Source organism: Plecotus auritus (genome assembly GCF_963455305.1).
Source record: "Plecotus auritus genome assembly, chromosome: 2".
In the NCBI taxonomy this organism is placed as follows: Eukaryota; Metazoa; Chordata; class Mammalia; order Chiroptera; family Vespertilionidae; genus Plecotus; species Plecotus auritus.
In genome coordinates, this window is record NC_137771.1 from 45,644,051 (window position 1) to 45,659,064 (window position 15,014).

The 15,014-nt window shown below is 40.2% G+C and overlaps 1 protein-coding gene across 5 annotated transcripts in view; it reads left to right on the forward strand.

The window, feature by feature from the left end:
• ATG4C (autophagy related 4C cysteine peptidase) overlaps nt 1–15,014 on the forward strand; it is an 89,968-nt gene that overhangs the window by 37,705 nt on the left and 37,249 nt on the right. For all 5 annotated transcript variants that reach the window (XM_080655027.1, XM_080655028.1, XM_080655029.1 and 2 more), the window contains exons 4-5: nt 10,174–10,407; nt 13,551–13,881. In XM_080655027.1, the coding sequence (XP_080511153.1) occupies nt 10,174–10,407; nt 13,551–13,881 (565 nt within the window). The remainder of the gene's footprint in view (nt 1–10,173; nt 10,408–13,550; nt 13,882–15,014) is intronic.

The following is a 15,014-nucleotide window of genomic DNA, read 5'->3' on the forward strand; positions in this document are numbered from 1 at the left end:
TTGCCCACCTCCACCCAACCTCCATCACCCCTCCCTGGCCCTCACCACACTATTGTCTGTGTCCTTGGGCTATGCTTATGTGTTATTTGGCTAATTCCTTCACCTCTAATGATATCTTCTGAATTGTCATCCAAGAACAGCATTACTTTCAGATCTTGGAGTAGTAATTCCAAATTAAAGACACCAGAACCGCAAAAATTTAAAAGAGGATGTGGAATATAATGAACAACATAAATGGATGAACAAAAATAGATCCAGAGACAGAGAAACACCGAACAGACGGTCAAACCTAAGAGGGAAGGCAGGGGAGGGTGTGGGGGAGGTGGTGTAAGAGATCAACCAAAGGACTTATATGCATGCATATTAGCATAACCCATGGACACGGACACTGGGGCGATGGGGGCTTGTCCTGGGGGGTGGGAGTGGCTGGGGAGGGGTCAATGGGGGAAAAAGGAGATATATGTAATACTTTAAACAAAAACAAACAAAAACAATTTAAAAGATGAGTTGTAATGTTCAGTGAGAAACCAATAGCAATTTTAATTTGGGATAAGAACATTTAATGTTAAAATACTTTAACTATGAAATGACATCCTAAATTCCATAGGGAGGTACAATGCATCTGTTTTTATGTGTCCTTAGAATAACACATTATAATGGGACTAGAGGCTCAGTGCACGAAATACATGAACTCCGGGTGGTTCCTCAGCCTGGCCTGTGCCTTCTCGCAGTCTGGGAGCCCTTGGGGGATGTCTGACTGATGGGCCTAAGCCGTCAGTTGGACATCCTTAGTGCTGCCACGGAGGTGGGAGAGGCTCCCGCCATGCTGCTGTGCTTGCCAGCTGTGAGCCAAGCCTCTGGCTAAGCAGGGGGCAGCTCCTGCATTGAGCATCTGCCCCCTGGAGGTCAGTGCACATCATAGCGACTGGTCGTTCCGCCATCAGGCTGAAACTGACCCTTTGACATCCCCTGAGGGGTCCCGGATTGCAAGGGGGTGCAGGCCAGGATGAAGGACCCCACTGGTGCACGATCAGGGCTGGGGAGGGACTGCGGGAGGGCTCCAGGGTGTGTCCAGCCCGTCTCGCTCAGTCCCGATCGGCCAGATCCTAGCAGCAAGCTAACCTACCGGTTGGAGTGTCTGCCCCCTGGTGGTCAGTGCACATCATCGTGACTGGTCGGCCGGTCAACTGTCTGGCCCCTGGTGGTCAGTGCATGTCATAGCGAATGGTTGAGTGGCCTTAGCATATCATTAGCATATTACGCTTTGATTGATTGAACGGATGGCCTGATGACCAGACACTTAGCATATTAGCCTTTTATTATATAGGATTATATACAGTTTCACTTTAGAAGAGGGCCAACCATAAAGGGTGGGTAAATGAATGATGCTCCAACCATTTGATGATTCACTCTACAGCTACCAGAGTCATGCAGTAGAGCTCCATGCAGTGCATGGAAGTACATCCTGGAGCGCTCTCTAGATGTCAAGCACAGTTTCAGGAGTTTTATGTCATTACTTCTCTTTATGACTTTTCTATATTTTCTAAATCTTTTTCATCAAATGATTATTAACATTCTTACCAGAAAAAGCAGAGGAAAGATGTTGCTCAGAGATTTTTCCACATGATATTGCCAATTCCTTCCCTACTCACTCCTCAGGGGGAGGGGGAGGAAGGGGTAACTTGAGAGAGAATCTTTAGCCAGAAAATTAGGAAAGCTCATAAGGTCATAACATAAAAGGTTGTATGAAGTTGATGAGCAATCATAAAATTGTATCACAGTACTTTAGTGTCTTTATTGTGTTACGGATACTACCATCAGTTAGATATATTGATAGGTAAAGGCAAGGTAATAGAAAACTTCTTTTAAGTTTGACTGAAATCTATACTAGGTTCTTAGGAATAGCTCTTAAAAATGACTTAGAAGAAATCATGTTGCAGTCTTAGAAGAACAAGGCAGAGCATCATTCATATATAATTTTGTGTAACCAAATAATTCAATTCTCCATTGTAGAAAAGCCAAAATGTTTTACACTAAGTAGGTATTTCTTTGTTTCCAGGATAACTGATAGAAAATTGTCTGAAATAAAGACATTAAAAGCAAACTTTCATTGTGCTTGTACTTTATATTTTAGTGCTATGACCTTGTTTCTATGGAAACTTGATAATAGGCAAATGCTGAAATTGAGATTTCCTGTATCCCTTTATTGAATGTCTCCCCCAAATTAAAAACAAATTGAAATGAAAGTTTTACTATCATGTTGAACATAAAAAGGTAAATCCTGAACTCACAAACTCTTAACTATTCTGACTTAACACTTTTTATCAGAATGCTTAATCCTTACCTGCTTTCTTACCAGCTTCTAAAATTCTGTCTAGGGCAATTCAAAGTCATTGCTCTTTAATATATATCAGCTTGTTTGCCTGGTAAATTCATGCTATTTTATGACGTCGTTTTTTATTCTTAATCATTATAATGAATTTATGGACATAGGATTGAGAGGTAGGTGTTGCCTCTGAGTTGTATACAATAATTTGAATGGAAATGTTCAAAACTAGGGTAAGTTAAGATAGACCCACTTTGTGGAGGAATTGTAAAACATGAGCTGCATTCTAAAGAGCTTTTAAAGCATCACAAGAACTGAATTTGGCATATCTATCACCTCCATGTCAGCTTCTGTTCAGTAGCTGTGTTACACAGTCATTTGAGATCTATAAGTCTCGGCTTCTTCATTAGCTATAGAGGGAGAATATACATGAGCCTTATTTGTAGTTAGAAGGGCCAAATGAGATATACATGAAAGTGAGTTGTAAATCTTTAAAAAAAATTATATAAAGGCTCTATTTTGGTTTCTATCACTATCATCCACTAACTGGTTTGTAAAATCACTCAGAGGCTTACTGTATAGAACCAAGCAGAGCAGAAGTTTTTACAAATAATTATTTGCTTTTTGTTTAAAGGCACAATTAATTCTCATAATTTGTTCATTTTTTCACAATACTGTCTTAAAAAATTCTGAAAAAAAGAGTACTTCCCATTTACAAAGCCACGTCCCATCTGGGTGAATCATAGGCTTAATCTAACTTTTAATGAAATGAAGAGCTTAACTAAAGTTTAAATAGAATAAAAGCTATAATACATTTCCTCTATGAAATCAAATAATCTCTGGCATTTAAGTGAGACAAATGGGGCTTTAACATATTTATGACAGAATGTTTTTTACTTAAAAGAACACAGTCTTCACTAGCCACGTTGTTACCCATAATTATTTTAATCAAACATTTTCTCTCTTTTTCCTCTCTCCTCCCTCTCTTTCCTCTTCTCCTCCCCCCTCCTCAACACTTTAGAACTTTTACCTCAACACTCTTTAAAAAAAATTTTTTTTTTATTGATTTGAGAGAGAGGATGGCAGAAGGAGAGAGAGAGAGAGAAACATCAATGATGAGAGAATCATTGACTGGCTGCCTCTTGCACGCCCCCTACTGGGGATCGAGCCGGCAAACCAGGCATGTGCCCTGACCGGGAATCAAACTGTGACCTCCTGGTTCAGAGGTTGTAGCCTTGAGCCAAGCCAGCTGGGCTTACCTCAACACTCTTGAAGTTGAACAGGATTCTGTCGACAGGAGGGGAGAGGAGAGAGGGAGCCATGAAGACAAGCATTCTTGTGGAGGATCTGGCATCTTAATGCCCCAAACTTTATATTACAAATTTAAGTCTAAATTTGTTTTCTTTTTTGAAAAAAAATTTTTTTTACACCAATAGTCTCATGAACACAACACCTCTCTTTTAGAACAGTCAATGTAAAAGAGGAGTCTGTTAAATCACTGAAGTAAGACTAAAACATACTTGTTTAAAAGTGGAAATTTTAAAGTAATCAGAACTCTGTGTGTTCTCCTTTGGGTAAAAAACAAGCAAGCAAACAAAAAACTATGTTCTGCAGCACTGGCAGTCACATTTCACATCATTCAGTTACTTTGTTTTCTTTCCCACAATTTTCTTTCCTTCTGTGTTCAAATTATAGTTGGAACAAATAAGGCAGCTTCTGTCTGAGACTCTGAAAGCAGCTCACTTAACACCATACAGCCTCTCCCATGTCAGTCTCTATTTTGAACTTAAATTACAAACCCTAAATTGTTTTCACGTGAATTGTCCTGACTATCAACTCGCTTAACAGGTGGGAGCACGGGTACCACCAAGCCCTTAACTTGATTCCTTCACTTAGGTACCATCTGGGTAGGTAACAATGGATAAATACTCCAATATTGGGATATTAAAGTTTTTATTGAGAAAGGAAAAAAACATATACCCCAAAGTCTTCATATAGTCCCACAAGACCTTAAATAGAGCTATAAATAGGAAAGACTGAGGACTGGAGGGTCTCAGGCAGGTTTGAAAAATGAAAATAGGGAAAAGAACTGGGCTTTCAGGTAGTTAAGAAACTGGCTAGACACGACGGGGAAGGAATTAGAGGTGGGAATGCCAGGCATAGCCTGTGTTGGTCCCTGGTCCTGCCCTGGGAAAGCCAGCTCCAGGCAAGAAGGAGACCGAGTGGTTAGAGAGCACTGACTTTCTCCTGGAAATGCAGGAGGAGGAGGAGGTTTGTGGAGGAAGATGACTTTTGGCTCTGTTATGTGGAACATCGAAGTGGAGCTCTCTGGTTGAAAGTTTGTTATAAATTTATTTTGGCTAAGTTTATTAGGTGACATCCCAACTTATATTTTCAAAAACAGCACACATTAAATCAAACACACAAAAAAGCAATTAGAGACATGTCTTAAAGTTAACATACTAATACCACATTTTCTTGTGATTGTTTTCACAGAGCAATTTGGAATCTGGTTTTAGTAAATGAGGCGTAAATAAAACTGTTAAATAAAAACATTTAAAATTGTATTGTTATTAGAGTATATAAAAAGTTATTGAAGCCATGGGTATAGAAGTGATTGCTTTGACATATTTTTCTTAAAATCTGAAAAATTTTCAGCCACTTTTAATTACAGCCATCTTCCATTCTTCCTATTCTCTCGTTTTGTATCTCTGATAAATCACTCTGTTAGATTTTTCTCATGTCTCTGAAATTCTTTGGTCATATTTACTATTACTTTGTCTCTCAGTGCTATGTCTTGAATAATTTGTTTAGTTCTTACTTCTGGTTCTTTAATTATCTCCTGAACTGTGTGTAATTAATCCTACACTGTTTTTAGTTATTATATTTTTTCATTTCTAGTAGTTCCATTGGGTTTTCTTTCCTATGTGCCTGGTCAGTTTTAATAGTATCTTTTCTGTTATTTGTACAACTTTCAATACCTTCCCATTTTTTAAACATATGCATATCTAATTTATCCCACATCTGCTAAATAACTGTGCTCCTGAGGTTTTGTTTTGTAATTTGCTTAAATTCTGATTATTTCTCATATTAGCTTGTCTAATTGTGATTTCTGATTGTGATAGTCAGCCTTCACTAAGCCCTCAATATTACCAGAAATTCTCTTCTATTTGCTTTATCAACTTTCCAATTTTTTTGTAATGGATTTTTGTCAGACATTCTTATCCTTCATAAAGTTCTCCAGTCTCTTCTGTCATAAAAAACAACAAAACAAAAGCAAAGCAAACAACAAAAAAATGGGTTTTTCCTTTGGTTCCATATATTTTACATTCATCTGACAAATGTTTATTGCACATCTACTATGGACTGAATACTGTGGCAGGTGCTGAAGATTCAGGGCAGCACAAAATAAACATATTCCTTCTCTTTGGCCCTGGCTAGGTTGCTCAGTTGGTTAGAGCATTGTTCCGATAAGCCAAGGTTGTGGGTTTGAAATCTGATCAGGGGATTTACAGAAAACAACTAGTGAATGCCTAAATAAGTGGAACAACAAATTTCTCTCTCAAATCAATACATAAAAATTTAAAAAATATATATTCCTTCTATTCTAGTGTACTTGAAATCTGCAGGGATGCAGTAGATTTAAAAAAAAAACAACAGTATATAGTTATGCCTTGCATAATGATGTTCCAGTCAGTGATGGACCTCATATATCTAGTACATGGTTGTCCCTTCCTCCTATCTAATAAAGAGGGAATATGCAAATTGACCGTCATGCCATCACAAAGATGGCCGTGTCCACAGTGGAGGCAGGGTTTCCGTAACACAAGATGGCTGCGCCCACAGCGGAGGCGGGGTTTCTGTAACATAAGATGGCTGCACCCACAGCAGAGGCCGAGTTCCCATAACAAGCCTTAATGAGCAATCAGCAGGGATGTGAGGCTGCACCCCCTGCCTGATGGGGCTTGACAGGGGACCTCAGGCCGTGCCCCTCACCCAGCAGGGCTTGACAGGGGACCTGAGGCTGCGCCCCCCGCCCCGGTGCTGGGCCAGGGGGACCTGAGGCTGCGCCCCCACCCAGCAGTGCTTGACGGGGGATCTCAGACTGCGCCCCCCGCCCGGCGGGGCTTGATGGGGGATCTCAGGCCGTGTCCCCCATCTGGTGGGGCTTCATGGAGGACCTCAAGGCATGTCCCCTGCCCCGGCCCAGGCTGGGGGACATCAGGCTGCACCCCCCGCCCCAGTGCCGGGCCAGGGGACCTCAGGCCGCACCCGGCCTGGTGGGGCTTGATGGGGGACCTCAAGGCGTGCCGCCCGTCCTGGCGCCAGGCCGATGAACCTCAGGCTGCGCCCCCAGCCCTGGTGCTGGGCCGGGGGACTTGAGAGTGTGCTGGGGGACCTGAGGCTGCGCCCCCCTGCCTGGTGTGCACCGGGGACCTGAGGCTGCGCCCCCGACCCTGCGGGGCTTGACTGGAGCCCTGAGGCTGCCCTCCCCTGCTGGCCTGATCTCGCCCCCAACTGCTCCAACAGCCCTCCCCTGCTGGCCTGATCTCGTCCCCAACTGCCCCACCTTCCCGGCGGGGCTTGACTAGGGTGGGGCTGGCTGGGTCTGGGTCCGTGCAATTTTGAGGCACCGCGGGTGGGCGGGGACTTGACTCTGAGTCCCGTGGCATGCCCCAGACTCTGACAGGAGGAAGATTTTCATATACATTTTACTAATTTTCTTTAATCTCTGACACTTCTATTATAGAGAAAGGGCAAATAGCAATATTAAAATATTTCCTCTAATTAATCCCCTTTTAATGTGCACGAATTTCATGCACCAGGCCACTAGTAAGATTATAATGGAGCTGAAAAATCCCTATTGTAAATTGTATTAAAGTATAACATATCATTATGTACAGTACAGAATACTTGATAATGATAATAAATGACTATGTTCTGGTTTCTGTATTTCCTGTATTATATTTTTAATTGTTATTTTAGAGAATACTCTTTCTACTTACAAAACTTTTTTGCTGTAAAACGATGCCATGTTAGGCTACCAGAAGCCTTATACATCTTGTGTTTACTATATCTCTTGATTGCATTATTTTCTCATGCTTCATTTGACCTCATGTGTAGTTTTGTAGAGTAACGTGCTGTACAGGTTTGTAGCCAAGGAGCAATAGACTATACCAGTGGTCGGCAAACTGAGTTTGCCGACCACTGCCTTAGGGAAAAACACTTAAAAAACATTTTAATAATGTACTAATGTCTTTAACCTGAAGTCAAAACTTCTGGGTAAGGGTAATGCCTTACGCAGTGGTCGGCAAACTCATTAGTCAACAGATCCGCAGTTTGCCGACCACTGGGCTATACCATTTAGCCTACGTATGTAGTAGGCTATATCATCTAGGTTTGTGTAAATGTACTCTGATGTTTGCACAACTAAAAAATCACCTAACAATACACTTCTAAGAATGTGTTCCATGCACGACTGCAGATATAATTAATTAAAGTTGTGACAAAGGAAAATCAGTCAGATAGTGGAAAGTTAACAGGACAACTAAGTTCATTTAGTACTAGCAGTTTTCCAGTAATATTTAGAGTAAATATTAAGAGGAGTCTAGATCTTAAGATAATAAGGAGGTAACTACTTCTAAGTAGGAGGTTAGGAACTATATGTTTGGCAAGCCACAGGATGAGGTGTGAGATTTACTAGAAACTATTATATCAAGTTTTAAAGTTAAATGTCTCTGAAGTGGAAATTTTGGACATATTTTTAGTGCCACGTTCAATTTTCAGGCATTTTATTTTTAATTAACTTTAACCTCTAACATTAAGAGATATTCATTGATAATGGGGCTTGGGTTTTATTCTTTTTATTATTGTTGAAACTATATGCTGCAACTTAGCTCCATTAAGCTGAATATATATATATACTAGAGGCCCGATGCATGAAATTTGTACAAGGGGCTTGGCCCTCACAGCCCTAGCTGCCTTGGCTGGCCTTGCAGCCCTGGCTTTGTCCGGAAGGTTGTCCGGAAGGTCGTCTGGATGCTTGTTCTGCTGTTTGGTCTAATTGGTATATTAGCTCTTTATTATATAGGATATACTAGAGGCCCATTGCACGGGATTTGTGGCCTGTGGGGATCTGTCTGCTGTGGTAGTGCTGCTCATTCCTGTCAGCTAAGTGGTGCTCCCACTGTGGGAGTGCATTGACCACCAGGGGGCAGCTCCTGCGTTGAGCTTCTGCCCGTTGGTGGTCAGTGCGCATCATAGCGACTGGTTGACCAGTTGTTCTGGTCATTCCGCCGTTTGGTCGCTGGGCTTTTATTATTGGGTGATTGTAATTTTTTCAAAATGGCCTTGAAGAAGAATAGGTACAGGAAGGATGAGGAATAAAAGCATGATAAAACTGCTTGAGCATCCTCTTGAAGGGTATTAGAAGTTGAATTCCTTGGAATTGAGAGTTGTAGGCAGATTTACCTACCCACCATCCACCCACCCAAACCAACCAACATTTATTAGGATCTACTTGTGTTAGGTATTGTGCTGCATTTTGAGGTTGTAAAGATTATTAAGACCCTCTCTTGGAGTAATCAAGGGATGTTCATTTTTAGCACTAGTGTTTTATAAAATACTAGTGGCCCGGTGCACAAAATTCGTGCACGGGGGGAGAGAGGGGAAGGTTCCCTCAGCCCAGCCTGCACCCTCTCCAGTCGGACATCCCTCTCACAATCTGGGACCACTGGCTCCCAACCGCTCATCTGTCTGCCTGCCTGATCCTCCGCCTGCCTGATTGCCCCTAACCCCTCTGCCTGCCTGCCTGATTGCCCCTAACTGCCCTCCCCTGCCAGCCTGATCTTGCCCCCAACTGTCCTCCCCTGCTGGCCTGATCTCACCCCCAACTGCCCTCCCCTGCCGGCCTGATCTCGCCCCTAACCGCTCTCCCCTGCCAGCCTGATCGCCCCTAACTGCCTCTACCTACCTGATCGCCCCTAACTATCCTCCCCTGCTGGCCTGATCTTGCCCCCAATAGCCCTCCCCTGCTGGCCTGATCTCATCCCCAACTGCCCTCCCCTGCCGGCCTGATCTTGCCCCTAACTGCCTCTGCCTTGGCCCCCATCACCATGGCTTTGTTCGGAAGGAAGTCGGACGTCCAGAAGATGGCTGGTTGACCCGGTCTAATTAGCATAGTACCCTTTTATTAGTATAGATTGGGAAAACAGTGACCATAGTTTTCACATAGAAATTATATGGTAATCAATTTGAAAAAGCCTTTAAAAATGATATATATGGGTTGCAACAATTTTTAAAAAATTATATTTCCACATAAAAGGATAACTATAAGAATTTTATATTTTTACTCTTTATCTTGGTTTTGATTTTATAATTTGAGTTAAATATTCATGACAATGAATACAGTGTGCACATTTTACTTGATTTTAAGTTCAAACACATTTTTATGTATTGATAATCATGATATTTTTATTGCAGATCTCATTTTAGAAAGCACTAATATCTATGTCCTGAGCCAAATGAGGCAAAAAGAAAAGATATATTTATATTATCCCCTCATAAAAGAGTCAATTATGTTTGGACTATAGGATATTATTATTAACAACAGTATTACTGGTAATATCTTATATTAGTGCTAGAGTATACAAAACATTCAAAGTTCATTCTCATTTGATTTTCAGAATAGTCTGATTAGGATGAATAAGATTTATCTTCATTTAAATAGAAAAAAAGATTAGAAAAATTGTAACATACTCTGTAGCATATGGATAATAATGGCATATAATACCATTATTGAAATCTCAGCATATATTTAGACTATAATTTATATTTTTATTTTGTAGATGAAAATAAAATGTTACCTGCAAGATCAGGATGTACAATAGAAGATCATGTGATTTCGGGAAATGTAGAAGAATTTCGTAAAGATTTTATTTCAAGAATATGGCTGACTTACAGGGAAGAATTTCCTCAAATAGAAGGCTCATCTCTGACAACAGACTGTGGTTGGGGCTGTACATTACGAACTAGCCAGATGCTCTTGGCTCAAGGACTCATACTACACTTTCTTGGTAGAGGTAAATCAAATCTGTTTTTTTGTTTTTGTTTTTTTTTTAATTTGAACGCCAGCTTTTAAACTGCATACAATTCCCCGTGGTTAATTTCTTGACTCCCTAATGTCTTCTAAAGTTGAAACTAATCTAACATATTGCATCCTTATTGAATTGGGTCAGGTATGACTTACACATAAACTTTCATGATTCCCCTTTCAAAAACACATGTGGAACATAACCTATTATTAGTTCAATTTTTAGTAGCCTTTGTTTTGGTGTGGTTATTACTTATTTACTAGAGGCCTGGTGCACAGATTCATTCACCAGTGGGGTCTCTTGGCCTGGCCTGCACCCTCTTGCAATCCAGGACCCCTCGGGGGATGTCGGAGAGCTGGTTTCAGCCCAATCCCCACAGGTCAGGTCCAGGGACCCCACTGGTGCATGAATCTGTGTACCGGGCCTCTAGTATGCATATAAGACCTTTGGTTAATCTCTTCCCACCTCCCCTCTCCCCCCTTCCCTCTGAGATTCATCAGTCTGTTCCATGTTTCCATGCCTGTGGTTTCTGCTCCTGCATTGAGTGTCTGCCCCCCTGGTGGTCAGTGAGTGTCATAGCTACTGGCCAGTTGGCTGGTCAGCCAGTTGCTTAGGCTTTAATATATGTAGATTTTTTTATTGAACTCTCTGGATTATCTCCAGTTCAGTAAATCCTGGGCAGGTCAATAGCAGTGACTTTGAGCAGATAGTTAATGTTTTTACATTATTTAAATTTACATTATTGTAACAAATTTTACACTGCTTTCTTTATTTTCTCTCTATATATCAATAATGCTTTAAAATTATTTTTATCTTTATAGATATGACTGTAATCAGTTAAACTGATTAGGCATTTCTTAATAAGGTCATCATACTTAGTCTTTTAGACTCAAAAATGTCATTGATACCTAACTTACATATATCTTTTTTTTTTTCTAGTGTGCTACCTTCCTTACCCTTCCTATTAGTACATTTTTAAATAATGTGTACATTTGTAGGAGGATTTTATTTTATTTTATTTTTTTTTAAAAAATATATTTTATTGATATTTTACAGAGAGGAAGGGAGAGGGATAGAGAGCTAGAAACATCGATGAGAGAGAAACATCGATCAGCTGCCTCCTGCACACCTCCCACTGGGGATGTGCCCGCAACCAAGGTACATGCCCTTGACCGGAATCGAACCCGGGACCCTTCAGTCCGCAGGCCGACGCTCTATCCACTGAGCCAAACCGGTTTCGGCTGTAGGAGGATTTTAGTTTACCATTTTACGCTATCCTATATGGTTACTAAGTGCTGTCATTTTTTGTTAGTTTTTCTGAATGCATGGCAAATATTTAGTAACTTTTCTATAGGGATTATTGATGAGATCATGTAGAGCAGTGGTTCTCAACCTTTCTAATGCCGCGACTCTTTAATACAGTCACGACCCACAGGTTGAGAACTGCTAGCAGGGTTGCCTAAGACCATTGGAAAACACAGATATTTACATTACGATTCATAACAGTAGCAAAATTACAGTTATGAAGTAGCAACGAAAATAATTTTATGGTTGGGGGTTACCACAACATGAGGAACTGTATTAAAGGGTCACGGCATTAAAAAGGTTGAGAACCACTGATGTAGAGAATGTTTATTCAAAAGTGGTGTGAATAATGCAAGGAAGAAGTTTTAAACTCTGGGATGGATTTATTTGTAGTCTTGTGAAATCAGGGGCAAGAATTGGAATATTTTTCATAGTCTTGACTAGATCTCTGAATCTAGGACTCATTTTATTAACTTGAAATTACATCTATGTTTGGGAACTGTCTTGTTATTAAAAACAGTGACATTGTGGAAAAGTTGATTTTTTTTTAAGAACTCTGATCTTTAATGACTTTATTTATTATACCTTTTCATTTACCAGCAAATTCATATTACTCCTTAAACAATGATTATGTTATTCTGAAAGGATTGTATGATAAAAAAACATTTAAAAAATATTTACAATTGCCATAGTCAGACTTCTATTTTAATACATAACAAAAACAAACTTGTTTTCTGAAGTTATTCTCTTATAAATCCTCTGAATGTTAGTGAATATGCTTACTGTGCCTTTGGGTGGTCAAGACTGGATAAGCAGTACAGGTAATGGAATACAAAAGACTTTATCCCATCTCAGTGCTGTCAAAGAAAAGAAAAGAAAAAAAGCATATCCAGAATTGTCTATTTGCCTGAGTTTGCTATTTCTCTCTCTCTCGCTTTCTTTTTTTGGAGGGGGTCTTTCATTTTGGTGATTTTCCCCCCTGTTTATATGTAATACAGTCCAATTTTAGAAATTATAGAAACTATAGAAGAGTCCAGAGAATAATATTGCTACTCAAAAGTAAGCATTATCAATATATTGACCTATTTCTCCACTCATACCTTTATTTGCTTTTTTTTTTTTTAAAGTGTACTTATTTATTTATTTATAATATATTTTTATTGATTTCAGAGAGGAAAGGAAAGGGAGAGAGACAGAAACATCAATGATGAGAGAGAATCATTGATCAGATGCCTCCTGAACGCCCCCTACTGGGGATCGATCAAGCCCGCATCCTGGGGCATGTGCCATGATCATGTGCCCTGACTGGAAATCGAACCATGATCTTCTGGTTCATAGGTTAACTAACACTCAAGCACTGAGCCAAATTGGCTGGATTTTATTTGCTTTGTTGTTGTTGTTTTTTTTAATCTTTATTGTTGAAAGTATCACATATATCCCTTTTTTTCCTCCATTGCCCTCTCCTTTTTAAATCAACTTTATTGAGATATAATCTACATATCATAAACTCACTCATTTAAAGTGAACAATTCAATGATTTTTAGTAGATTTACAGAGTTCTGCAACCATCACCATAATCTAATTTTAGGACAATTTCATCATCCCCAAAAGAAACCTCATATCTATTAGTAGATACACTCCCAATACACTCCTGTTCCATATGCAATTATTAATCTACTTTCTGTCTCTATAAATTTACCTCTTCTGAGCTTACTATTTTAGTTTAGTAACCCATCTGAGTTTAAATGCTGCATACTTACTTTAGTAGAATTGTTAAAGTCTAACTATTTAAAAGATCTGAACACCTTGCTTTGGAACTACTATAGCTTGGACCTGGCCTGATGCTTTGAACATTGAAAATTCAGACTCTGAATCATGGACTTCCCACACTGTAAAAAAATTTACTGCATCATTTGAAGCATCGCTGTCAGGGGAAAGAGAACTCAAAACCCCAACAATTTCTCTGAAGGACACAATTGGGAGGTACTCTGATGATCATGAAATGCGAAATGAAATTTATCACAGGAAAATCATCTCTTGGTTTGGTGACTCCCCCTTGGCTCTCTTTGGCTTACATCGACTGATAGAATATGGAAAGAAGTCTGGGAAAAAAGCTGGAGATTGGTATGGACCAGCTGTGGTGGCTCACATTTTAAGGTAAAATGTCTTACAATCTTTCATCTCATGGCAGAGGTTCTCAGGCTCAGAGATACTGATTTTTGCAGTGTTTATACGTCATAAGAACTTTTAAAGTCTAACTATGTGTGAATATTCATAAAGGAGCTTTTATTTGCAACATTTTGCATCTGTAGTTACATTTCATTTACTGACAGTTTTCTTAATTTGCTCACAGGTATAGATGTCTAAGTCTCTTTCTAACCAGGTTTTCATTAAACTACCTTATTGAATTATTCTAAATACTAACAACTCAACTTTGGAACATATATAACATTACAGGTTGTTTTTTTTTTATTAGTATAACTTGGGGGCTGTAATGTACTGATAGTATAACGAAATGTGAAGAACTAAAATGCACACATCAAATTCTTGTATGTATGGGACTATTAATATTATAATTTTATCATAGTAAAATAGTTTGTGACAGAATAGTTAGAAAAAATCGAAAGTCGCCCTAGCCAATTTGGCTCAGTGGATAGAGTGTTGACCTGTGGACTGAAGGGTCCCAGGTTCAATTCCGGTCAAGGGCACTGCCCAGGTTGTGGGCTTGATCCCCCAATAGGGGGCGTGCAGGAGGCAGCTGATCAGTGATTCTCTCTCATCATCTATGTTTCTCTCTCCCTCTTCCTTCCTCTCTGAAATCAATAAAAAAAAAAAGTCTAAGGTCAAATTTCTCTATACCTCATCTTTTTATGTGCCATTTATCTGGATACTACTTAAGTTTTTAAAAAATAGTCTTATTTGTTGTATGTCCCATTATTATTACTATTAGAGGCCCGGTGCACGAAGATTCGTGCAAGAATGGGCCTTCCTTCCCCTGGCGGCCGGCACCGCCTTCACTCCGGCTGGAGCCGCCTTTTCGCTCTGGCCTGGAGCCGCCTTTCCGCCTTCCCACATCGCCCAGAGGCCTGGAGCGGCTGGGGCGGGGTGGAACGCCTGCGTTGTTGCCAAGGCAACGATGCAAGCGTACTGCCCCCAGCCGCTCGGCGCCTGTGTATGCAAATTAACCCACCATCTTTGTTGGGTTAATTTGCATACTCACTCCTGATTGGCTGGCGGGCGTCTCGAAGGTATGGTCAATTTGCATCTTATGGTCTTATTAGTGTAGATAA